Consider the following 27,542-nt stretch of genomic DNA (forward strand, 5'->3'; position numbering starts at 1 on the left):
GAAAGCTCTTTACCAAGAATTTGACATGATTTGGTGGGTTTAAGGTCACTGGCTGGACAGTGTCCTCCCTGCCATCTCTCATCAGACCATTGGTGATTGGATTTATGGCATATCGTAGAGATGTAAACATGTTGATAGTCACTCTTGATTTATATGTATATAAATATGTTAAAACCCTATGCTGTTTGCTTCTTAAACTCATAGAGTTTGGGGCAATGGGGAGCCAGAAATGTGCAATAAAACTACTCCATCGAGTTCCATCTAGCACTCAAAATCTTCAATAAACAGAACCAGAAGCCATATCACAATATGTTTCATTTATTAAAAAAGAAACCTTTTGCCTTGTTTCCCTATAGGGTTTTGTGTTAAATGGTAACTGTCAAGATGTCTACAACAACTTGCATTCAGCCTTTCATATAAGAGGTGAAACCGAGGCCCCGATTGCCATCTCGGGTGGACTTATAAGATTTTATGGCAATACTTCCTCCCGGCACCTCTGTACCTCATTTTCCTGCCTCAGGACACTCATTTAAATCTAATTCTTTGCTTAAGGTTTTGATCATCTGACCTAATATCTCCTCACGTGGCTTAGTGTCATACTTTGTTTTATAATCCTGTGAAGCACTTTGGCATGTTTTATTAGCTGATAGGCACTATATAGGCGTAAGTTGTGTCCTGGCCAATAGTCACCCCTCACTTTAAAAAAGATATATATCTGATCATTATCACAGCGCTGTGCTAAGCTCAAATGGCTACCATCTTTCCAAAAAAGCTTGGAGAAAGGTTTGGGTTTTGAGATTTTACAGGCGAGGGGAGAGGAGGGGTGGGGTTAGGGAGAAGTTTCCAGAGGGGAGGGTCCTGGTTGACCTGACCACCCCAGTCCCTATGAAGTTACCATGGTGGAGCAGCAGCAGCATTCCAGGCATGTTGAACAGCCAGTCTGGGAGGAGAGAGACAATTGAGGGTCAGGAGAAGTGGATTGATGGAGACGTGTCACCCAACAAGTGGAATGAGGACTTGATATCATGTTCAAGATACTAGAGAGGAAAAGGATGGGCAGTCTGTTAAGAGTTGGACAGTAGGGCAGAGACTTTGGAAGAGAGTAGTGTGACTGATTACATGCAGAAATAATGAGCAGGGATTAAAAACACAGCTATAAAAGAATGTTGCTCATAATTTTTGAAGAGAGTCTATTTTGTGCTATAAACTGTCGTGATTTAAATAGGGAATTATTGACATAGGAAGATGAGGTAAATACATTCAAGATCCTGAAGATGAAAGCAAAGTCGGAGGTAGGTTGAAGGATGGAGTTTTTGAGATTATAACGGTGGTTTTAATGGGGAATCATTGACGATGTTAGTAAGCGCAGGGTTTAGAGAAGAGAGTTGGGTAGTCAGGAATTGATTGGAAATGGGTTTGAGGGAGCAGGAGTTGAGATCAGGCAGAAGGATGAGGAATAGGGAAATGGATAGTTGATGTAATGTTGGAATAAGATGCATATGTGCAAATTTCCTCTAAATATGCACCATCTTATCCTAATATTATTCTGTTTCGCAACTGTGTTGTGTTGCCTCAGCAGCATCTTCTCTCCTTCCACCCCACACCTGCTCCTCACAGATGGCCATGTTGCGATTCAGAATTTTGTGTCCAAGAACGAATGCATGTGTGGCCCTTGCACGGAGATGAGGATTATAGTGAAGCCTAAAACTCTTGGGTTATCGGCAAATGTTTACTGAACTGGGAGAAAAATGTGTGAGGGAGCATGCTGTGTGTGTTAAAACGCTGAAAGGAATGATGATATCAGCATTTTAACTTCAGTTCAAACCGTAGAACTGCAGGTGATCAACCAGTCGGTAGCTCACTCACTTCTCAGTCAAAGGGTTTGTCCCACCGTGGGGACTTCAGGCAAAATCAATGCCGATATACCACTGCAGTACAGAAGGAGTACTGCACTGTTGGTGATGCTACCTCAGACGGATATTTTAAAAATCTCATGACACTATTTTGAAGAAGAACAGTAATGTTTTGACCAAGATAAAAGCAAATAACTGCGGATGCTGGAAATCAAAAACAAAAACAGAAATACCTGGAAAAACTCAGCAGGTCTGGCAGCATCGGCGGAGAAGAAAAGAGTCGACGTTTCGAGTCCTCATGACCCTTCAACAGAACTAAGTAAAACTAGGAAAGGGGTGAAATATAAGCTGGTTTAAGGGGGTGCGGGGGGGTGTTGGGACAAGAAGAGCTAGGTAAAGGGACAGTGATAGGTGGAGATAACCAAAAGATGTCACAGACAAAAGGACAAAGAGGTGTTGAAGGTGGTGATATTATCTAAAAGAATGTGCTAATTAAGGACAGAAAGCAGGACAAACAAGGTACAGATAGCTCTAGTGGAGGTGGGGTGGGGTGAAGGAATCGAAATAGGCTAAAAGGTAGAGATAAAACAATGGATAGAAATACATTAAAAAATAATGGAAATAGGTGGGAAAAGAAAAATCTATATAAATTATTGGAAAAAACAAAAAGGAGGGGGAAAAAACGGAAAGGGGGTGGGGATGGAGGAGAGAGTTCATGATCTAAAATTGTTGAACTCAATGTTCAGCCCGGAAGGCTGTAAAGTGCCTAGTCGGAAGATGAGGTGCTGTTCCTCCAGTTTGCGTTGGGCTTCACTGGAACAATGCAGCAAGCCAAGGACGGACATGTGGGCAAGAGAGCAGGTTGGAGTGTTAAAATGGCAAACGACAGGGAGGTCGGAGTGATGCGGACAGACTGAAGGTGTTCTGCAAAGCGGTCACCCAGTCTGCGTTTGGTCTCTCCAATGTAGAGGAAACCGCATTGGGAGCAGCGAATGCAGTAGACTAAGTTGAGGGAAGTGCAAGTGAAATGCTGCTTCACTTGAAAAGAGTGAACCAGCATCCAAAGCCTTTTGGGGAGAGAATTCCAAATTTTCAATAACCTTTGTGGGAAAGAGTGCTTTTTGATTTTAAGGCTGAATGGACCAGCTCCAATTTTAAGAGTGTGCCCCCTTGCTCTGGATTCCCCCCCTCCACCCACAGAAGAAACACTTTCTCTGCATCTATCCTATCAAACTCCTTCATCACTTTGAACACCTTGATTAGCTCACCGCTCAACTTTCTAAACTCAAGGGAATGAAAACCAATATTTTTAACCCAGTGAGAATCTCTCACATGGAATTTGATACTGTGTGCGTGTGTGTGTGTGTGTATACATCTGCAGCTATGTTTTACTGCTTGTTAATTAGTGCCCAATACCCATACAGGTTGAACATATGTTGAAGCCTGAGGCCTGTAGTACCATGGGTGTGAAGCTAGTCTTGACATTAATGAGAGACTTAATCTCCAAATAATACAGTTGGCAGATGAGGCAGGTGTCAGCAGATACTGCCTTGAATTGGATGAAGGGCCATCTAGTCAGTTCCTATAACCAATAATATGTACATTATTTTCTCAAGCAGAATAATTGGATGCTTCTGCTCATCATAATTAGGCTAGCCGAATTTGTTCGTGATGTGAAGCCCACAATGAATGAAAAACTAAAGGACTTCCACAGAAAACTGATCCTTGCAGATTGGATATTTTTTGAGGGGATTGGGGAAAATGGGGAATAAAATAAAAGCAAAGTACTGCGGATGCTGGAAATCTGAAACAAGAACAGAAAATGCTGGAAAATCTCAGCAGGTCTAACAGCGTCTGTGGAGAGAAAAACAGAGTTAATGTTTTGAGTCAGAAATAAAGATGTGCCACATTGATAACATGCAGAGATCAAGATTTCGATTCTGGATATAGTGGTGTTATCATTCTGGTAGCCCTTGTAGCTATCAATTTTTGAGATTCGACAAATAAATTATGACCAATGTGATCCCACAGGACAAGCCCCACCAGCCTGGAGTCGGAGATTATGGTTAACCGTTTGTTAATCAAATTTGGTAATCCTGTCTCTATTGAGGTTGAAGTAAAAATGCAAAGTCCAGAAAGCAACTTACATTTCTGAGGCATTCATTACGTGCAGAGTGATGTTTCATGGCTGTGGATAGCAAGTGGACATCAAACTGTGGGGATGGCCAAGAGGGGGCAAAGTGGTTGAAGAGGAGGTTTTATATAGTGACATTTAAAGATCCTATTAGGAGAAGAGTGAGTGGAGTTCTTCCTGGTGCCAATGCCATCTTGGTCAAAAACATTGGTAATGCCCCTGTGTGATAGTAACTGTCATCGCTCCTCGTAGCTCTCCATGATCACACTTCACCAGCTCCTCCCCACAGTTAACTGGTGCTATCCTTGGTATGCACCCACCTGTTCCCAGCAGAATAACTACTTTTCTAATGGTTTTCCCTCTCATGCCTCCAGCATGTTCCCAGAATTCCATCTTTAGTCCTTTCCTATTTATCCTCTGCTGTATTTTAAGAAGTCTGGCATGTGAAAGGAAACTCAGTGTTGTCCATGTCAAGCTACTGAGAAAATCTATTTGGATAGAGTTTCTGTCTGACCAACATGAAGTTGACAATTTCTCGGTGTAGGTAGCTCTGAGACTTGAGATGGTGGCATAGTGGCAACATCATTGGGCTAGTAATCTAGAGGTCCTGGTTAATACTGTGGGGACATGGGCTCAAATCCCATGATGGCAGCTGGTAGAAACTCAACTCAGTTATTAACTCTAGAATTCAAACCTTGTCTCAGTAATGGTGACCATTATATCACTTGTTGTAAAAATCCATCTGGTTCACTAATGCCCTGTAGGGAATGAAATCTGCCATCCTTACCTGGTCTGGCCTGCATGTGACTCCAGACCCACAGCAATTTGGTTGACTCTTAACTGCTCTCTGAGATGGTCTAGCCAGCCACTCAGTTCAAGGGCAATTAGGGATGGGCAATAAATGCAGGCTTTGCCAGCAATGCCCACATCCCATGAAAGGATTAAAAAAAAAGTTCCTGAATGCATTAGTTGGAGGTTGGGCTTGCTGATAGAGAGTACTGTGCACAATTCTGGTCAGCACATTTTAAATAAAAGTCAATAGGGTTGGGGTTGGGTCCTATATGGCAGGAGGCTTTTATGGGCTCCTAGGACCCAAACCATCGGTGGAAGCATCCTCCTGCATGTCCATAGCTGGATCCCTGGGCTCCTGTTGCCTCCCTGTCCGGAAGGCAACTTGAAGCCTGCACCCTCGAACCTATAGGTGGGAATGTCAACATCGAGGCCAAGGTTCCCTCTGAGTCATGAGTTGTCGTTACTAAAGATCAAGCTGTCCCAAGTTAGACCTCCGCCCCACCTCCACCTTTGGACGGATGAGTGTGACTGGTAAGGTCACTTCCATCCTCTGCATTGTCAATACCACAGAGTGTTAAATCATTCATGGGGATGGTTGTCCTCTCTCTGCTTCCTTGAATTGATGAGAGGTTTATGGTGCTCGTGCAGTAAGGGAAGTTTTCTATGTTTTAGCAGCAGCTTTGCTCAGAGTGGCTTAGTTCCAATCGAAATTAAATCTCAGCCTAAAGTCAGCGTTTCCAGGGCAAATCCCATTGCAGAGAATTTGAGAACAAAGATCCAGGCTGACACTCCAGTGCAGCACTGAGGGTCCGCCACACTGTCGGAGGGTCAGTATCACAGAATCACAGAATCACACAGTGCAGAAGAGGCCCTTCGGCCCATCGAGTCTGCACTGACACGTGAGAAACACCTAACCTACCTACCTAATCCCATTTACCAGCACTTGGCCCATAGCCTTGAATTTTATGACGTGCCAAGTGCTCATCCAGGTACTTTTTAAAGGATGTGAGGCAACCCGCCTCCACCACCCTCCCAGGCAGCGCATTCCAGACCGTCACCACCCTCTGGGTAAAAAAGTTTTTCCTCACATCCCCCCTAAACCTCCTGCCCCTCACATTGAACTTATGCCTCCTTGTGACTGACCCTTCAACTAAGGGGAACAGCTGCTGCCTATCCACCCTGTCCATGCCCCTCATAATCTTGTACACCTCGATCAGATCGCCCCTCAGTCTTCTCTGCTCCAACGAAAACAACCCAAGTCTATCCAACCTCTCTTCATAACTTAAGTGTTTCATCCCAGGCAACATCCTGGTGAATCTCCTCTGCACCCTCTCCAGTGCAATCACATCCTTCCTATAATGTGGCGACCAGAACTGCACACAGTACTCCAGCTGTGGCCTCACCAAGGTTCTATACAACTCCAACATGACCTCCCTACTTTTGTAATCTATGCCTCGATTGATAAAGGCAAGTGTCCCATATGCCTTTTTCACCACCCGACTAACATGCCCCTCTGCCTTCAGAGATCTAAGGACACACACACCATGGTCCCTTTGTTCCTCAGAACTTCCTAGTGTCATGCCCTGGTGAGGTCCCAGAGGACTGGAGAATGGCCAATGTTTTTCCATTGTTTAAGAAGGGTAGCAGGGATAATCCAGGAAATTACAGGCCGGTGAGCCTTACATCAGTGGTAGGGAAATTATTGGAGAAGATTCTTTGTGACAGGATTTACTACCATTTGGAAGCAAATGGGCATATTAGTGAGAGGCAGCATGGTTTTGTGAAGGGGAGGTCGTGTCTCACTAACTTGATCGAGTTTTTCAAGGAAGTGACAAAGATGATCGACGATGGAAGGGCAGAGGATGTTATATACATGGATTTCAGTAAGGCCTTTGACAAGGTCCCTCATGGCAGACTGGTACAGAAGGTAAAGTCGCACGGGATCAGAGGTGAGCTGGCAAGATGGATACAGAATTGGCTTGGTCATAGAAGACAGAGGGTAGCAGTGGAAGGGTGCTTTTCTGAATGGAGAGCTGTGACTAGTGGAGTTCCGCAGGGATCAGTGCTGGGACCTTTGCTGTTTGTAGTATACACAAATGATTTGGAGGAAAATGTAACTGGGCTAATTAGTAAGTTTGCAGACGACACTAAGGTTGGAGGAGTTGCAGATAGTGAAGAGGATTGTCAAAGGATACAATAGGATATAGATCAGTTGAAGACTTGGGCGGAGAAATGGCAGATGGAGTTTAATCCGGACAAATGTGAGGTAATGCATTTTGGAAGGTCTAATACAGGCAGGAATTATACAGTAAATGGCAGAACCCTTAAGTGCATTGACGGGCAGAGGGATCTGGTCTACAGATCCACAGGTCACTGAAAGTGGCAATGCAGGTGGATAAGGTAGTCAGGAAGGCATATGGCATGCTTGCCTTCATTGGCAGGGGTATTGAGTATAAAAGCTGGGAAGTCATGCTGCAGCTGTATAGAACCTTGGTTAGGCCACACTTGGAATATTGCATGAAATTCTGGTCACCACATTACCAGAAGGATATGGAGGTGTTGGAGAGGGTGCAGAGGAGGTTTACCAGGATGCTGCCTGGTCTGGAGGTTATTAGCTATGAGGAGAGGTTGGAGAAACTCGGATTGTTCTCACTAGAGCGACGGAGATTGAGGTGCGACTTGATAGAAGTTTACAAAATTATGAGTGGCATGGACAGAGTAGATAGTGAGAAGCTTTTTCCCAGGGTGGAAGAGTCAATTACTAGGGGACATAGATTTAAGGTGAGAGGAGAAAACTATAGAGGAGATGTGCGGGGCAAGTTTTTTACACAGAGGGTAGTGAGTGTCTGGAATTTGCTGCCAGAGGAGGTGGTGGAAGCAGGTACGATAGTGGTGTTTAAGAGGCTGCTTGACAAATACATAAATAGGATGGGAATAGAGGGATACGGACCCCGGAAGTACAAAATGTTTTAGTTGACGGGCAATATGATCGGCGCAGGCTTGGAGGGCCGAAGGACCTGTTCCTGTGCTGTACTTTTCTTTGTTCTTTGTTCTTTGTTCTTTGAATACTTCCCTGTCAAATTACTCCTTCCAAAGTGTATCACCTCACACTTTTCAGGGTTAAATTCCATCTGCCACTTATCTGCCCATTTGACCATCCCATCTATATCTTCCTGTAGCCCAAGACATTCAACCTCACTGTTAACCACCCGGCCAATCTTTGTGTCATCTGCAAACTTACTAATCCTACCCCCCAAATAGTAATCTATGTCGTTTATATAAATGACGAATAATAGGGGACCCAGCACAGATCCCTGTGGTACGCCACTGGACACTGGCTTCCAGTCACTAAAGCATCCTTCTGTCATCACCCTCTGCCTCCTACAACTAAGCCAATTTTGAATCCACCTTATCAAATTACCTTGTATCCCATGTGCATTTGCCTTCTTTATAAGTCTGCCATGTGGGACCTTGTCAAAGGCTTTGCTGGAATCCATATCAACTACATCAACTGCACTACCCTCGTCTACACAACTGGTCACCTCCTCAAAAAATTCAATCAAATTTGTTAGGCATGACCTCCCTCTGACAAAGCCATGCTGACTATCCCTGATCAAACCTTGCCTCTCCAAGTGGAGATAGATTCTCTCCTTCAGAACTCTCTCCAATAGTTTCCCTACCACTGATGTGAGACTCACTGGCCTGTACTGAGGGAGCGCCGCATTGTTGGAGGGTCAGTACTGAGGGAGCGCCGCATTGTTGGAGGGTCAGTACTGAGTGCGCCGCCCTGTCGGAAGGTCAGTACTGAGGGAGTGCTGCACTGTCGGAGGGTCCATACAGAGAGAGTGCTGCACTGGCGGAGGGTCAATACAGAGAGAGTGCTGCACTGTCAGAGGGTCAGTACTGAGGGAGTGCTGCACTGTTGGAGGGTCAATACAGGGAAAATGCTGCACTGTTGGAGGGTCAGTACTGAGGGAGCGCTGCACTGTCAGAGAGTCAGTACTGATGGAGTGCAGAACTGTCAGAGGGTCAGTAGTGAGGGAGCGCTGCACTGTCAGAGAGTCAGTACTGATGGAGTGCAGAACTGTCAGAGGTTCAGGGCTGAGGGAGTGCTGCATTGTTGGAGGGTCAGTATTAAGGGAGTGCTGCACTCTCAGAGGGTCGGTACTGAGGGAGTGCTGCACTGTCAGTGAGTCAATACCGTGGGACCGCTGCACTGTCGGAGAATCATAAGTGAGGAAGTGCTGCACTGACAGAGGGTCAGTACAGAAGGAGTGCTGCACTGTCAGAGGGTCAGTTCTTCTTTGACCAAGCTTTCACTAACTCAGCTTCATCTGTGTCTTTAAGTTCTCCTATGATGTTTTTAAAATTCTTTCATGGGTTGTGGGTGTCGCTGGTTAGGCCAACACTTATTGTCCCTATTGCCCATCCCTAATTGCCCTTGAGAAGGTGGTAGTGAGCCACTTCTTGAACCGCTGCAGTCCATGTGGTGTAGGTACACCCACTGTGCTGTTAGGAAGGGAATTCCAGGATTTTGATCCAGTTGACAGTGAAGGAACGAGGATATATTTCCAAGTCGGGATGGTGAGTAGCTTGGAGGAGAACTTCCAGGTGGTGGTGTTCCCATCTATCTGCTGCCCTTGTCGTGGGTTTGTAAGGTGCTGTTGAAGGAGCCTTGGCGAGTTTCTGCAGTGCATCTTGTAGATGGTACACACTGCTACCACTTATACATCGATGGTGTAGGGAGTGAATGTTTGTGGATGGGGTGCCAATCAAGCGGCTGCTTTGTCCTGGACGGTGTCAAGCGTCTTGAGTGTTGTTGGAGCTGCACTCATCCAGGCAAGTGGAGAGTATTCCATCACACTCCTGACTTGTGCCTTGTAGATAGTGGACAGGCTTTGGGGAGTCAGGAGGTCAATTTAGGACTAAGATGAGGAGGAATTTCTTGATTCAGAGGGTGGTGATTCTTTGGAATTCTCTACTCCAGAGGGCTGTGGAGGCTCAATCACTGAGTATATTCAAGGTGGATATTGATAGATTTCTAGAGATTAATGATGTCAAGGGATATGGAGATAGCACGAGAAGATGGTGTTGAGGTAGAAGATCAGCTGGGATCTAGTTGAATGATGGACCATTCATAGAAAGTTGATGGCACAAAAAGGAGGCCACTTGGCCCATCATGTCTGTGCTGGACTAGAAGCAAACCACCCAGCCTAACCCCACTTCCCAGCATTCGGTCCGTAGCCCTGCAGGTTACAGCACTGGAGGTGCATATCCAGGCACCTTTTAAATGAGTTGAGGGTATCAGCCTCTACTACCCTTTCAGGCAGTGAGTTCCGGAATCCCACAACTCCCTGGGTAAAAAAAATTTCCCCATCTCCCCTCTAACCTTTTTACTAATCACTTTAAATCTATGCCCTCTAAACTCTTTGCTAAAGAGGCCCTTCCCAGCCACTCCATTCAGGCCCCTCACAATTTTTTATTTCTCAATCTAATCTCCCCTCAGCCTCCTCTGTCCCAAGGAGAACAACCCCAGCCTCTTCAATCTTTCCTCATCACTGCAATTTTCCAGCCCTGTCAACATTCTCGTAAATCTCCTCTGTACCCTGCAGGAAGCAAGTTTCAAAAGACTAAAGAAGAAAGTCCCCAAAACCAGGGAGTGGAACAGGAGAAAGTCCCAAGAAGACCTTCTAGTCAAAGGGAAAGAGCAGAAATCTGGAAAAGGTCCTGTTAAGAGAAGTTAAAAGCAAGAAGCAGTGAGGAAGGCTCCAAGCTTAAAGGGAGGAGCTGCAGGTTACAGATTTAAAGCAATGTAGGCGTGTGAGAAGCTAGAAGATCCAAGGAGACAGCCAAAGGTCTGTAACTCTTTACTATGAGCATGCGAAGGAGTGGTGTTCTGTTGGCACGGCTGAGTCTGAGAGAGAGTGAGTGGAAGGAAGCTTGAATGCACATGGCAATCTAGGGGAGAGGAACATCGGAAGGAGAGTTCGAAACCCTGGAGCTGGACCCTTGTGGAAGGCGTCTGAAAGTGTAATTTGGGAGAAGAGTGGGGATTGGAAACCCCCATCTGAAAGACGGAGTTGAGTGAGACTGGTTGGCTCATGGTGCGACAAGCGTCTGAGGGCAGTTGCTGAGAGGCCTATAGCATCTGTTTGAAGTGGCATCTGTCACTTGATTTCAGAGCCATGGTGTGTCTGACCACAGGTCATCTATTGGTTTGTATGGACTGTGTATTTACTGTGAACATTAGAGGATAAGATAGCTTTTGTAACTTGTGTTGTTCTTACGAATCTGTATCTATCTGTAAATGGATAGTTGTAGACGAAGGAGTATTGTAATATAGTTCAGCTTTTCTTGCTTAATAAATGTTTTATTCCTTTGTTAAAAGTTCATCACCTGACTCCTGTGACTCTGTTCAGTAGCCACCCTCCATGTTTCTAAACAAAAAAGTCAAAGTTAGGATCTATCAAGCCGGGTTCTACTCTAGAATCTGGCTTGTCCAGCAGCAACATCAGCTGTGATCATAACATGCTGAATAAATGCAGGTTTTCTCTTGACCTACGCAATGCTGGGGCCAGTGCTGGGGCCAGTGCTGTCCATGCTGAGGCCAGTGCTGGTCCATGCTGAGGCCAGTGCTGGTCAATGCTGGAGCCAGTGCTGGTCAATGCTGGGGCCAGTGCTCATCAATGCTGGGGCCAGTGCTGGTCAATGCTGGGGCCAGTGCTGGTCAATGCTGGGGCCAGTGCTGGTCCATGCTGGGGCCAGTGCTCGTCAATGCTGAGGCCAGTGCTGGTCACTGCTGGGGCCAGTGCTGGTCAATGCTGAGTCCAGTGCTGGTCAATGCTGGGGCCAGTGCTGGTCAATGCTGAGTCCAGTGCTGGTCCATGCTGGGGCCAGTGCTGGTCAATGTTGAGGCCAGTGCTGGTCAATGCTGGGGCCAGTGCTGGTCAATGCTGGGGCCAGTGCTGGTCCATGCTGGGGCCAATGCTGGGGCCAGTGCTGTCCATGCTGGGGCCAGTGCTGGTCAATGCTGGGGCCAGTGCTGTCCATGCTGAGGCCAGTGCTGGTCCATGCTGGGGCCAGTGCTGTCCATGCTGGGGCCAATGCTGGTCACTGCTGGGGCCAGTGCTGGTCCATGCTGAGGCCAGTGCTGGTCAATGCTGAGGCCAGTGCTGGTCCATGCTGGGGCCAATGCTGGGGCCAGTGCTGTCCATGCTGGGGCCAGTGCTGGTCAATGCTGGGGCCAGTGCTGGTCCATGCTGGGGCCAATGCTGGTCACTGCTGGGGCCAGTGCTGGTCCATGCTGAGGCCAGTGCTGGTCACTGCTGGGGCCAGTGCTGTCCATGCTGAGGCCAGTGCTGGTCAATGCTGAGGCGAGTGGTGGTCAATGCTGGGGCCAGTGCTGGTCAGTGCTGGGGCCAGTGCTGGTCAATGCTGGGGCCAGTGCTCGTCAATGCTGAGGCCAGTGCTGGTCAATGCTGGGGCCAGTGCTGGTCCATGCTGGGGCCAATGCTGGGGCCAGTGCTGTCCATGCTGAGGCCAGTGCTGGTCCATGCTGGGGCCAGTGCTGGTCAATGCTGGGGCCAGTGCTGGTCAATGCTGGGGCCAGTGCTGGTCAATGCTGGGGTCAGTGCTGGTCAATGCTGGGGCCAGTGCTGGTCAATGCTGGGGTCAGTGCTGGTCAATGCTGGGGTCAGTGCTGGTCAATGCTGGGGCCAGTGCTGGTCCATGCTGGGGCCAATGCTGGGGCCAGTGCTGTCCATGCTGAGGCCAGTGCTGGTCAATGCTGGGGCCAGTGCTCGTCAATGCTGAGGCCAGTGCTGGTCACTGCTGGGGCCAGTGCTGGTCAATGCTGAGTCCAGTGCTGGTCCATGCTGGGGCCAGTGCTGGTCAATGCTGAGTCCAGTGCTGGTCCATGCTGGGGCCAGTGCTGGTCAATGTTGAGGCCAGTGCTGGTCAATGCTGGGGCCAGTGCTGGTCAATGCTGGGGCCAGTGCTGGTCCATGCTGGGGCCAGTGCTGGTCCATGCTGGGGCCAATGCTGGGGCCAGTGCTGTCCATGCTGGGGCCAGTGCTGGTCAATGCTGGGGCCAGTGCTGTCCATGCTGAGGCCAGTGCTGGTCCATGCTGGGGCCAGTGCTGTCCATGCTGAGGCCAGTGCTGGTCCATGCTGGGGCCAATGCTGGGGCCAGTGCTGTCCATGCTGGGGCCAGTGCTGGTCAATGCTGGGGCCAGTGCTGGTCCATGCTGGGGCCAATGCTGGTCACTGCTGGGGCCAGTGCTGGTCCATGCTGAGGCCAGTGCTGGTCACTGCTGGGGCCAGTGCTGTCCATGCTGAGGCCAGTGCTGGTCAATGCTGAGGCGAGTGGTGGTCAATGCTGGGGCCAGTGCTGGTCAGTGCTGGGGCCAGTGCTGGTCAATGCTGGGGCCAGTGCTCGTCAATGCTGAGGCCAGTGCTGGTCAATGCTGGGGCCAGTGCTGGTCAATGCTGGGGCCAGTGCTGGTCAGTGCTGGGGCCAGTGCTGGTCAATGCTGGGGCCAGTGCTCGTCAATGCTGAGGCCAGTGCTGGTCAGTGCTGAGTCCAGTGCTGGTCAGTGCTGGGGCCAGTGCTGGTCAATGCTGGGGCCAGTGCTCGTCAATGCTGAGGCCAGTGCTGGTCAATGCTGGGGCCAGTGCTGGTCAATGCTGAGTCCAGTGCTGGTCAATGCTGGGGCCAGTGCTGGTCAGTGCTGAGGCGAGTGCTGGTCCATGCTGGGGCCAGTGCTGGTCAATGCTGAGTCCAGTGCTGGTCAATGCTGGGGCCAGTGCTGGTCAATGCTGAGGCGAGTGCTGGTCAATGCTGGGGCCAGTGCTGGTCAATGCTGAGTCCAGTGCTGGTCCATGCTGGGGCCAATGCTGGGGCCAGTGCTGTCCATGCTGAGCCCAGTGGCGGTCAATGCTGGTGCCAGTGCCGGTCAATGCTGAGTCATGTGCTGGTCAATGCTGAGGCCAATGCTGGGTCCAGTGCTGGTCAATGCTGGGGTCAGTGCTGGTCAATGCAGAGGCCAGTGCTGAGGCCAGTGCTGGTCCATGCTGAGGCCAATGCTTAGGCCAGTGCTGAGGCCAGAACTGGTCAGTGCTGAGGCCAGTGCACGTCGATGCTGGGGCCAGTAATTTCCAACACTGAGGCCAGTTCTGGAACCAGTGCTGGTCAATTCTGATGCCAATTATTGCCAATGCTGAGGCCAGTGCTGGTCAATAGGCATAGATTTGGTCGGTATACATCAAACAGCATCAAAAGCCTATAGGAACTCTAGTCTTGAGCCTATTCCCATTCTGTGACATGAATAGAAATAAATAAATTACATTTCTCTCTCTCCAGCAGTTCCTCAAAGTGAGGAGGACACTTACCACAGTGTATAGCCCATGGAAAGAGGCTGCATGTGGGGGTCTTTTAACACAGGAGGCTGTTACACTGCAGCTATCATACAGTCTGGCTGACCAGGAATCTCTTCCACTCTTGCTGCTGGCCATAGGTGTATTGGAAGGATTTGCAGTCAATCTATTTATCCACACTATGAACACACCTTTCATACCTATCAAGTTCTGGGGGGAAGACTTGAATCCAGAGCTTCTGGCCGAGATGTAGGGACATTAACCAAGGCACCACAAGACCTCACTTGCATAATAGCACCTTTCATGACTTTAGGCTATTCCAAAGTGCTTTACAGCCACTTTTAAAAGTGCAGTCACTCCTGTAACACAGGAAATAGGGAGACTGGTGGTGTAGTGGTAATATCATTGGACTAGTAGTCCAGAGGCCTAAGTTAATTCTCTGGGGATACAGGTTTAAATCCCACCAGGGCAGCTGGAGGAGTTTAAATTCAATGAATGAATCCGGAATATAAAGGTAGTCAATTAACCATTAGATTGTCATAAAAACTCATCTAGCTCATTAATGACCTTTAGGGAAGGGGATCTACCATCCTTACCTAGTCTGGCCTGCATGTGACTCTTAACTGCTCTCTGAAATGGCCCAGTAAGTCTCTCTGTTCAATGGCAGTTAGGATGGGCAACAAATGCTGGCCTTGCCAGTGCTGACCACATCCCATGAATAATGAAAAAAAAACAGCAGCCAATTTGCACACAGCAAGCTCCAACAAACAGCAATGAGTGAAATGACCAAATAATCTGTTTTAGTGATGTTGGTTGAGGGATAAATATCAGACAGGACACCGGGGCGAACTCTCCTGTTCTTCTCCCAATAGTGCCATGGGATCTTTTACATCCACCTGGGAGGGCAAGTGGTGCCTTGGTTAACACCTCATTCGACAGAAAGGCCTTCTGACAGTGTAGCACTCCCTCAGTACTGACCCTCTGACAGTGCAGCACCCCCTCAGTACTGACACTCTGACAGTGCAGCACCCCCTCAGTACTGACCCTCTGACAGTGCAGCACTCCCTCATTACTGACCCTCTAACAGTGCAGTGCTCCCTCTGTACTGACCCTCTGACAGTGCAGCACTCCCTCATTACTGACCCTCTAACAATGCAGTGCTCCCTCTGTACTGACCCTCTGACAGTGCAGCACTCCCTCATTACTGACCCTCTAACAGCGCAGCGTTCCCTCAGTACTGACCTTCTGACAGTGCGGCACTTCCTCGGTACTGACCCTCTGACAGTGCAGCACTTCCTTGGTACTGACCCGCTGACAGTGCGGCGCTCCCTCAGTACTGACCCTCTGACAGTGCGGCGCTCCCTCAGTACTGACCCTCTGACAGTGCAGCACTCCCTCAGTACTGACCCTCCGACAGTGCAGTGCTCCCTCAGTACTGACCCTCTGACAGTGCAGCACTTCCTTGGTACTGACCCTCTGACAGTGCGGCGCTCCCTCAGTACTGACCCTCTGACAGTGCAGCACTCCCTCAGTACTGACCCTCCGACAGTGCAGTGCTCCCTCAGTACTGACCCTCTGACAGTGCAGCACTTCCTTGGTACTGACCCTCTGACAGTGCGGCGCTCCCTCAGTACTGACCCTCTGACAGTGCGGCGCTCCCTCAGTACTGACCCTCTGACAGTGCAGCACTCCCTCAGTACTGACCCTCCGACAGTGCAGTGCTCCCTCAGTACTGACCCTCTGATAGTGCAGTGGTACCTCAGTACTGACCCTCCAACAGTGCAGTGTTCCCTCGGTACTGACCCTCTGACAGTGCAGTGCTCCCTCAGCACTGACCCTCCAACAGTGCAGTGTTCCCTCAGTACTGACCCTATGATAGTGCAGTGGTACCTCAGTACTGACCCTCCAACAGTGCAGTGTTCCCTCAGTACTGACCCTCAGACAGTGCAGCACTCCCTCAATACTGACCCTCTGACAGTGCAGCACTCCCTCAGTACTGACCCTCCGACAGTGCAGCACTCCCTCAGTACTGACCCTCTGACAGTGCAGCACTCCCTCAGTACTGACCCTCCGATGGTGAAGTGCTCCCTCAGTACTGACCCTCTGACAAGTGCAGCACTCGCTTGATACTCACATTGGGAATTCAGCCTGGATTATGTTCCCAAAGCTTTGGACTGGAACTTGAACACATAAGCTAGAACCTCAAGAGTTGAGAGGTCTCCCTTCAGAGAGCTGGCACAGACACAATGGGCTGAATGGCCTGCTCCTGTGCTGTAACCATTCTGCGAACCCATAAACCATGATTCTTATGAGACCTAGAGTGTAGTGGTTGGTCATAAATACTTCCATGTTTGCAATAGGAATGATTGGGAGATTAATTCAATGCTGTAGAATAGAAAGAATGAATTGGAGGGAACGTGGATCAGTTGCCCCATTGGAATCTATTCAATGGGAGTGAATGGGAAATGGCATGTTAAATTGTAATCTATACAGTGGTATTGAATAGGGAGAGATTGTGATGACTGGAAACCAATTGGCCCTATTGGAGTATGCACACTGAGTGGAACTGCAGACTGTTCTATAGATAATTGAGAATAAACATACCAGCCAGCTGAAGGAGGGCAGATGTTCAACATACGGGAGAATCTATTCCTTTCCAGTCGATGACACTCATTCCAGTCTAATGAATCCTTTCAGTGACAGCTTCCTTTCCTCTCTTGTAAGGAAATTTCTCCCTATTAGGGATTGAGTTCTGCACGAGGGTACAGTTCCACTCTCACCCTGAGCCAACATATCTGATACTATTACATAAAACACAATAGTGCATGGGTCATCGGAGCCAAGTATACCTCTTTTCTCAAATACTATCTGTAAATGCACATGACTGCACAGCGCAGGTTTTACCAACTAGCGATGAGGAGAGGAAATGCTTGCAGACTCCTTCCTCTATAGCCCAGCCGAAGCTAAATTTTCAGTGTCATTCTAAAGTTTTAAAGGGATGTGGGCGTCGCTGGCTGGGTCAGCATTTATTGCCCATTCCTAATTGCCCTTGAGAAGGTGGCGGTGAGCTGCCTTCTTGAGCCGCTGCAGTCCATGTGGTGTAGGTACACCCACAGTGCTGTTAGGGAGGGAGTTCCAGGATTTTGACCCAGCGACAGTGAAGGAACGGCGATATATTTCCAAGTCAGGATGGTGAGTGACTTGGAGGGGAACTTGCAGGTGGTGGTGTTCCCATCTGTCTGCTGCCCTTGTCCTTCGAGATAGTAGTAGTCGTGGGTTTTGAAGGTGCTGTCTGAGGAGACTTGGTTAGTTCCTGCAGTGCATATTGTAAGTGATACACACTGCTGCCAAACCTGGACATCCATAAGGTGTTGTGGGCCAACAGCAGCAGCAGGATTGTATACAAGCACAATCTGTAACTTCATGGCCTGGCATCTACCCCACTCCACCACTACCATCAAGTTGGGGGATCAACTCTGGTTCATTGAAGAGTGCAGGAGGGCATGCAAGGAGCAGCACCAGGCATACTCAAAAATGATGTGTCAACCTGGTGAAGCTATAACACAGGACTACTTGCATACCAAACAGTGAAGGCAGCATGCAATAGACAGAGCTAAGTGATTCCACAATCAATTGATCAGATCTAAGCTCTGCACTCCTGCCACATCCAGTCCTGATTGTGGTGGAGAATTAAACAACTCACTGGAGGAGGAGGCTCCACAAATATCCCCATCCTCAATGATGGGGGAGCCCAGCACATCATGCAAAAGACAAAGTCAATGCATTTGCAACTATTCAGCCAGAGGTGCCAAGTGGATGATCTCTCTTGGCCTCCTCATGAGGTCCCCAGCATCACAGGTGATTGTCTTCAGCAACCTTCAGAATGATTCACTCCACATGAAATCAAGGAATGGCTGAAGGCATTGGATACACCAAAGGCTATGGGCCCTGACAATATCCCAGCAATAGTACTGAAGACTTGTGCTCCAGGATTGGTGCGGCCCTAGTCAAGCTGTTGCAATACGCCTACAACACTGGCATCTGACTGACAATGCGGAAAATTGCCCAGGTATGTCCTGCACACAAATCCAACTCAGCCAATTACCGTCCCATGAGTCTTCTCTCAATCATAGGAACATAGAATTAGGAGCAGGAGTAGGCCATTCAGCCCTTCGAGCCTGCTGTGCCATTCAATAAGGTCATGGCTGAACTGGGTGTGGTCTCAACTCCACTTTCCCATCTGGCCCCTATAACCCTTAACTCCTTTGTCTGACAATAATCCGTCTAACTCAAGCCTTGAATATATTCAATGACTCAGCCTCCATTGCTCTCTGGGGAAGAGGATTCTACAGACTAATGACTCTCTGAGTGTACAATAACTATAACTGTAAGAACTCAATCCTCGTTGCTCCCAAACTCATACCCCAAATCGAATGAAGCTTCAGGACACTCAGAGAAGCTCATCTCCTACAATGTACGTCTTTGGGTGGCTATTTTCTGTCGACCGGATAGTTCTGCTTTGCCAGCAGCTGCTCAACGTTCCTGTTTTGAGGAATGTTTGATCATCACTGCCTGTAATGTGTCCTTCGAAACTACAATCAAACCAGATATTTATCTAGCTCTTTTGAAATCTGTTTCTAACTTTTACGAACACTGCTTCCTATATTTGCAATGTCCTGGGCTGTTCCCAATTTATTTAATCTCCAACCCCTCCCCACCAAAGAAAATCCTTTTCATCTCTAGTCTTACTTGATTGTTTTAAATTAATTTCCTCTAATCCGACGCTCACATTCCAGTGAAATTGCTCTGCTTACTTCTACACCATCCATCTCAGCCCCTCCTAGCTATCCATTTTTAACCACTAACTGCTAAAGTCCTGCCCATCAGCTCAGCAGAAATGATGAGGCCGGATAAATTTGCTGCACTGCTCCTGTTACTAATTAAAGGATTTCTTTCCCGCAGAGGTCCCCAGCGAGCGCCTGCAAAGAATGTCCGGATAAATCGAATGTCATCGTTGTTACTAACCCAACTTAGACTACCATGCGCCAGTGATATGGAACAAGATATCTGGCCACTACAGAGTCCTGATGCCTACTTGCAGTGGATCTAAAACTGAAGAAAACCACAACTTCAAATTAAAATTATAATGTACACGGAAACAAAAAGCTTCCATTTCTAAAGCACCCTTCACAACCTAAGGACACCCTAAGGCGAATGCTCTGGGGACCCGGGTTCAAATCCCACCACAGCAGATGGTGAAATTTGACTTCAATAAGAATCTGGAATTAAAAGTCTAATGATGACCAAGAAACCATTGCCGATTGTCGTAAAAACCCATCTGGTTTACTAATGTCCTTTGGGGAAGGACATCTGCCGTCCTTACCTGGTCTGGCCTACATGTGACTCCAGACCCACAGCAATGGGGTTGGCTCTTAAATTCCCTCTGAATAAGGGCAATTAGGGATGAGCAATAAATGTTGGCCTAGCCAGTGATGTCCACACCCCATGAACAAATAAAAAAGAAATGAGTAGTAAAGAGCTCCTGAATGTAGTCACTGTTGTAATGTAGGCAATGCAGCTGCTGATTTACACACGGCAAGTTCCCACCAGCAGCAGAGAGATGATCAGATAATTTGTTGTAAGTGCTATTGATCGGGGGAATAAAGGGAGAATGTCTCTGCTCATGTTCAAGAAGTGCCGCACGATCTTTCAAGTGCGCCTGAGAGGGAAGATGAGAGCTCAATCCCATCCCAAAGACAGCAGCTTTGACAATGCAGAACTCCATCAGTATTGCATTGGCCTATTAGTCTGGATTATTGGCTCAAACCCCTAGAGTGGGTCTTGAACTCATGACCTTCTGCCTCAGAGGCCAACGCAAGTCATGGGTGACACATATTTCTACATTTAAGTACATGATGTGGAATAGGAAGAAATCACCAAGTTGGATCCTCCTAATTCACAGTTTGCAAGTTACCCTGCTGTGCATGTATTCTATCTGATTTGATCTATTAAGAAAACAAAACTGAACATTTTTGGAATCAGCCACCAATGAACCATCTATCAAGCCCATTATTCATGCATATTAAAAGTTGGTGAAGAGCTAGCAAAGACATTATTACATATATTAAAATAAAATCATTAGGAAAGGGAATAGCGACCTGGCAGACAGCTAATCTGGTTCCTATACATAAAAAGGGAGACAGAACAAGTCCAAGGAACAATAGGCCAATTAGCTTAATGTTCGTCATAGGGAAGATAATGAAATCCTTGTTTAAAAATGTAATAGAAAATTATCGAGAAACTGAAAATGTAATGAAGAATAGTCAGCTTAGATTTCTCAGGGAAGGTCATGCTCGATGAACCTTCTGAAGTAGTAATGAAAATGTAGATATAGGTAATGTAGTAGATGTAATATATCTGGAATCTCAAAAGGGCTTCAAGAAAGGAATGCACAGTAGAATCATGGTTAAGGTCAGAATGTGCAGAGTCTGAGGACAAGTGGCTGAATGGATAGCAAGCTGGCTACAAAACAGAAATCAGAGAGAAGGGGTTAAAGGAGGTGCTGAAAAAGAGACATCTTGCTGAAGCTTTTGGTCTTGCACGAATTTCCCCACATGGCAATGCCTTGTCCAATCAAAGTCAACTTGCCAACCAATCAGAACCCTTTTCTCCTGTAGTATAAATTGTTGTGATTGTTTGAAATTTGGCATTCTTGTGTTTGTCCTGATGAGTGCAAGACAAAAAGCTTCAGCAACGTGTCTCTCTTTTCAGCAAGGTTTGGGTTAAAGGTAGGTACTTAGATTGGCAAATGGTGGGAATTGGTGTTCCACAAGGGTAGGTGCTAGAACCACCCCTGCACATCATTTTCATAAATGATTTGGAATTGGGAAGTGGGGGTACAGTTTCAAAATTTGTGGATGACTCGGGAAGTGTAGTTAACCCAGAGGAGGACAACAACAAATACTGGACGACATTCATAAAACTGTGGAATCGCCATGTAATTTGGCAAATGAACTTTAATATAGATCAGCAGGAGATGGTACATTTTGGTAGGAAGAATAAGACCATGTATGTAATACTTGCATAGAACCTTGATTGGACCATGCTTGGAATATTGTGAACAGTTCAGATCTCCACATTTTTAAAAGGTTATAGAGGCACCAGAGCAGGTACAAAAAAGATTTATTCACACGAAACCAGAACTGAGAGGTTTAAACATATCAGGAAAGACAGAAAAAGCATCTGTTAATATGTTGGAAGCAGTTCAGAGAAGGTTTATTAAACTAATACCAGGAATGGGTGGGTTGTCTTATCTGGAAAGGTTGGACAGGCTAGGCTTGTATCCGCTGGAGTTTAGAAGAGTAAGAGGCGACTTAATTGAAACATATAAGATCCTGAGGGTCTTGACAAGGTGGATGTGGACCTGAAAAGGTCTTTGCGATTATTAAAGCATTTTATTGGAGGGATGTAGAGAAGGTGTTTTCATTTGCAGGAGAAATTAAAACTAGGAGCCATAAATATATGATAGTCACTAATAGATCCAATAGGGCATTCAGGGAAAATTTCTTTACCTAGTGAATAGTTGGAATGTGGAACTCTACCATTAGTATAGGTGATTAGTGTAGATGCAGTTAAAGTGAAGCTGGATAATCAGGTGAGAGAGAAAGGAATAGAAGGATGGGGATGGAGGAGGAAGGGTAAGTGAGGACTCATGGATCTAGTGTTGAACCTAATGGTCTGTTTGCATGCTGCATTTTTTTTAATACATGGGATGGGATGTGGGCATTGGCAAGGCCGGCATTTATTCTGCACCTCTAATTGCTCTTGCATTTAAGAGTTAACATGTAGGCCAGAGCAGGTAAGGACCATAAATTTCCTTCCCTAAGGGCATTAGCTTTTATAGTCATCATCAGACTTTTAATTCCAGATTTTTTTTTATTGAATTCAAATTTCTCCATCTGCCATGGTGGAATTCAAACCCCAGTCCCTGCTGCCTCTAGAATACTAGTCCAGTGATAATACCATTATGCCACCACCTCCCCTGTCCTGGGCTATGGTAGTGTAATGGTAATGTTACTGGACTACTGCTCCAGGAGCCTGGTGTAATGATCTGGAGACAGGAATTCAAACCCAACTGTGGAGTTTGAATTCAGTTAATTAAATAATGCAGAATAAAAAGCTAGTCTTAGTAATGGTGACCATTAAGCTACCAGATTGTTGTAAAAACTCATTTCGTTTATTCACAGCCTTAAGGGAAGGAAATCTGCTGACATTATTTGGTCTGGCCTACATGTGTGGCTCCAGACCTGAAGCTGTTGACTCCTAACTGTCCTCTGGAATGTCCTAGCAATTTATATCTCAAGGACGATTAGGAATTTACAATAAATGCTGAACTTGCTAACAGTGCCCACATCTGGTGAATGACTAATTGGAGAAATACAGTATATAATACAAACATGGAAGGGCTCACATCTGCTATTTCCATAGTCCAATGATGTCCAAAGTAGCACCTGCTGACTTTGCTCTATTAATAACCTCAAATCCTGGCCTTAACTAAGTAGTTACTCTACTCCTCTTGACAAGAGTCAGTGCACTGGCTTTTTGTTAATAGAAATTTTACAAACAGAAGTAAACCATTCAGCCCAGGAAACTGCTCAGTCACTTAAATAGATCGTGGCCGATATACACCTCATCCATTTCCTTCCTTTTCTCTGAATCACTTGATACTCTGACATACAAACTAGAAGCAGGAGTAGGCCACTCGGCCCCTCGAGCCTGCCCCGCCATTCAATAAGATCATGGCTGATCTGATTGTAACTTCAACTCCACATTCCTGCCTACCCTTGGTAATCTTTCAATGCCTTGCTTACCTTACCAAGAATCTATCAACCTCTGCCTTTAAAATATTCAAAGATTCTGCTTCTATCACCTTTTCAGGAAGGGAGTTCTGAAGACTCACTACCCTTTGTTAGAAAAGATTTCTCCTCATCTCTGTTCTTAAATGGACAGCCCCTTATTTTTAAACAGTGACCCTCAGTTCTAGATTCTACCGCAAGGGGAAACATCCTCTCCACATCCACCCTGTCCAGACCCCTCAGGATCTTATATGTTTCAATCAAGCCGTCTTTTACTTTTCTAAACTCCAACGGATGTAAGCCTAACCTGTCCAACCTTTCCTCATAAGAAAACCCGCCCATTCCTGGTATTAGTTTAGCCAACCTTCTCTGAACGGCTTCCAATATATTAACATCCTTCCTTAAATAAGGAGACCAATTCTGTACACAGTACTCCAGGTGTGGTCTCATTTGTACTCTGTATAACTGAAGTATAACCTCCCTACTTTATATTCAATTCTCCTCACAATAAGTGCTAAGATTCTATTAGCTTTCCTAATTACTTGCTGTACCTGCATACTAGCCATTTGTGATTCATGCACTAGGACACCCAGATCCCTCCACATCTCAGAGCTCTGCAATCTCTCACCATTTAGATAATATGCTTCTTATTTTTCCTGCCAAAATGAACAATTTCCCACTTTCCCACATTATACTCCATTTGCCAGATCTTTGCCCACTCACTTAACCTATCTATATCTTATTGTAGCCTCCTTAAGTCCTCTTCACATCTTACTTTCCTACCTATCTTTGCATCATCAGCAAATTTAGCAACCATAGCTTTGGTTCCCTCATCCAAATAATTTATATAAATTGTAGAAAGTTGAGATCCCAGCAATGATCCCTGTGGCACACCACCCGTTACATCTTGCCAATCAGAAAAAGACCCATTTATGCCTACTCTCTGTTCCCTGGTAGCTAGCCAATCTTCTATCCTTGCCAATAAGTGACCTATGCCACGAGCTTTTATTTTTCGCAATAACCTTTGATGTGACAGCTTATCAGCTGCCTTCTGGAAATCTAAGTGCAGTACATCCACCGGTTCCCCTTAATCCACAGCACATGCTAATTCTTCAAAGAATTCCAATAAATTGGTTAGACATGATTTCCCTTTCACAAAACCATGTTGACTCTGCCTGATTACTTGGAACTTTTCCAAGTGCCTTGACCTAGCTAGTACACTGGAGGTGCTGAACTATATTGATTGGGAGAATAAGGGGCTGTTCATTCCTGGCCTCTGCCAAGTTAGCAAGTCTCAGCTGCAGCTGTGCCCTAAAGCTGTGGGGCTATTGGATGGGGGAACCAATGTGGATCCCCTGCTCTTTACATCACTGCCCTACATGTGTGGATTGTGGGTGATGGTAGAATCCGATGTGAAGCCCATCATGGGTGATCAGTCTGCTGACAATCAATAGCTAAGCAAAGTTTGACCATTCATGTGAGGATATGGAATGCTGCAGGAACCTTGGAGTCAGTACCTTGAGGAGAAAAGGAGAGAAAACTGGGGAAAAGTATGATGAAAGGAGTGAACGGAAGCAATGTAAACTGATTTGGAATGGATTGCACTCCAGAAATCTGCAACATCATTAGAAAATATTCTGATCTCTCGATGCTCTTAAGGTTAGGCAACATGATACTCACAGCTGACATTAAATAGCCTGCTTATTCTACATTATCTCTGCCTCTGAGCACTTAAAACAGATCTCTTGTCAGTTCTCAATCTCCCTTTCTTCAAGTAGGTGAGTTTAATATTTTAAGCTTATCTTCCTTAGCTGGATGTCAACCCACGGTCTTGACCTTGTTACTCCACATCCGAACTTTTCCTTACAAGTCAATACCTTTGTGAGGTAAAACAGTCCAAATTCTGGATCTGACCTCGTATATACCTTATGCAGGTTATGTTAACCTGGTTTGGCTTTTAGTCAAAACTCTTTGAGATTCATCCCAGTGCTTAACCAACTTTATTGACAAGGCCCGCACTGGTTTGATACTTTGTTTGTATTCTATATTCTTTCATGGGGTGTGGGTGTTGCTGACAAGGCCAGCATTTGTTGTCCATCCCTCATTGCCCTTGAACTGAGTGGTTTGCTAGTCCATTTCAGGCAGTTAAGAGTCAACCACATTGCTGTGGGTCTGGAGTCACATGTAGGCCAGACCAGGTAAGGACGGCAGATTTCCTTCCCTAAGGGGCATTAGTGAACAAGATGGGTTTTTTTTACAACAATCAATGATAGTTGTCAAAGGTCACCATCGTTGAGACTAACTTTATATTTCCAGGTTTATTAATGTTATTCAAATTTCACCACCTTCCATGGTGGGATTTGAACCCATGTCCCCAGAGCATTAGCCTGGAAGACTAAAATAAAAACAGAAAGTGCTGGAAAAACTCAGCAGGTCTGGCAGCATCTGCGGAGAGAGAAAAACAGAGTTAATGTTTCGAGTCCAAAATGGCCCTTCTTCAGAATTGGGTTACTAGTCCAGTGACATTACCATGACACCACCAACGCCCTCTGAAGTAATGGACTTTTCCATCTTCTCTTCTTCATCAACCAGCTCCATTCCTGGTATGCATTTCCTGTACCTATGTGAAACACCTTGCCTCCAGCTACATTGGACAACCATGTGCTAGATTTACTCATGTCCCTTTCAGGGCTATTGATCACCCCAATGCCAATCACATGACTATATAGCTGGACCATATCATGAAGTCTGATAATATTACTAGTCATTTTTAGGGATTTGAATAAGGCAATATGAAGGTTTACATCATAGTTAGGAACGAGTTAGGAATATTCTTTATGGCTTAAGGTGTCACTAAAACCTTTCTCTAAATATTTCCCAGAAGCACATTCATCAATATGCCATGTTCTACCTTTTATAGAGCCTTACAGATCAGTAAGTCCTTCGGCCCATTGTTGATGGCTCTTTAAAGGAGCTATGCAATTTGTCCCACTTAACCGCCCTTCTCTATAACCCTGATAACATTTCCTTTTCAAGTGTATATCCAATTCCTTATTAGAAGTTATGATTGAATCTGCTTTCACCACCCTTTTGCCTGTCCATTCCAGATCCCAACAGCTCTCTGTGTAAAAATAAACTCTCCTCATCTCCCCCTTTGCCAATTCTCTTCAATCGGTGTCCCTCTGTTCCCCGACCCTCCTGTCACTGGAGACAGCCTCTCCTTATTTACTCCATTAAAACCCTTCACAACTTTGACCGCCTCTGCGAAACTAGCCCTCTGTTCCAGAGGAATAATCCCAGATTCTCGAGTCTCTCCACAAACCCCAGGTCGCCCACCCCATGAACCCATCCATTTGGATTGCAGCCTGTAACTCGCTCCCAAACCCTCATTACTTGATGTAAATTTGCATCCCATATAAACTAATATGAAGTATCCGAGAGTGTCATTAAACTGTAAACTTGTAATTATTCTCAACCATTTCTCCATTCCGATCACATTATGCTCCATTGCGAGCGATTTAATGGGATGAGATTCAAATATTTGATTTTAAAAATTAATAAGCATTTTATATGGAAATCCCACCCAAACTCTATCTCTGACTCCAACATCTAAATGTGTCATAATACAACCCTGCTTAGTCCTCCAATGCCCATCTGCTCACCCCCCCTGGGTCTCTCGGAACCCAGTGAGCTAGCTCTGGGGGCACTGCGGGATCGCTCGGAGGGGCCAATTCCGGCCCAGTGTCTTAAACTGTACAGTCCTGTCGGAAAACATCACGGAGTAAATATGAGTTCTCATGAACACCAGTGGAAACCAAGGAATCCGGGAAAAAAGATATTGTGGCAGAGTCATTGACCAGGCTTCGGCCGGATTCGATGCTGCTGTTAAAGTACATTTATCCTGCATGTTTACAGTTTGTAGCCTGGTCAAGTTTGGCAGCCTCCCCGCGCCTTCCGACAGTAACGAAACAGAACAGGACCGAGCGGTGACTTGAGGCATAAAGGCAATGATTGATCTGTAGGGATTATGTTCCTCCAACACCCGAGCTGGTGTGATGTGCCTCTTTGCAGCCATCTGCTGATCAGTTTCTCTTCAATTTCACACCAATCCAACCAGGGCAATGCTTAAAGAAAAAGCTTTTAAATAACTGATCATCACCATGATGCCTCTCGTGTTTTTCCCTCTTTGCCTCTCTTTCGCTCTCTGTCTCTTTGCTTACTTTGTCTCTCTCACTTTCTCTCTCTCTCCTACTCTACCTCCCTCTCTCTCTCATACTCTCCCTCTCTCATACTCTCCCTCTCTCTCTGTCTGTCTCTCTCATACTCTCCATCTCTCTCTCTCTCTCTCCTACTCTCCCTCTCTCTCTCTCTTTCTCCTACTCTCACCCCCCCTCTCTCTCTCTCCTACTCTCCCCCTCTCTCTCTGTCTCTCTTATACTCTCCCTATCTCTCTCTCTCTCTCTCTCCTACTCTCCCCCTCTCTCTCTGTCTCTCTTATACTCTCCCTATCTCTCTCTCTCTCTCTCTCCTACT

At 46.5% G+C, this 27,542-nt stretch overlaps 1 protein-coding gene across 1 annotated transcript in view; it reads left to right on the plus strand.

The window, feature by feature from the left end:
• Window positions 1–19,310, plus strand: part of LOC144675103 (TBC1 domain family member 20) — an 84,402-nt gene extending 65,092 nt beyond the window's left edge. The window contains exon 8 of the mRNA XM_078536119.1: window positions 19,117–19,310. Within this exon, the coding sequence (XP_078392245.1) occupies window positions 19,117–19,264 (148 nt within the window). The 3' untranslated portion in view covers window positions 19,265–19,310. The remainder of the gene's footprint in view (window positions 1–19,116) is intronic.
• Window positions 19,311–27,542: the final 8,232 nt, after the last annotated feature.

This window comes from Cetorhinus maximus, chromosome 3 (genome assembly GCF_964194155.1).
Source record: "Cetorhinus maximus chromosome 3, sCetMax3.hap1.1, whole genome shotgun sequence".
Taxonomy (NCBI): Eukaryota; Metazoa; Chordata; class Chondrichthyes; order Lamniformes; family Cetorhinidae; genus Cetorhinus; species Cetorhinus maximus.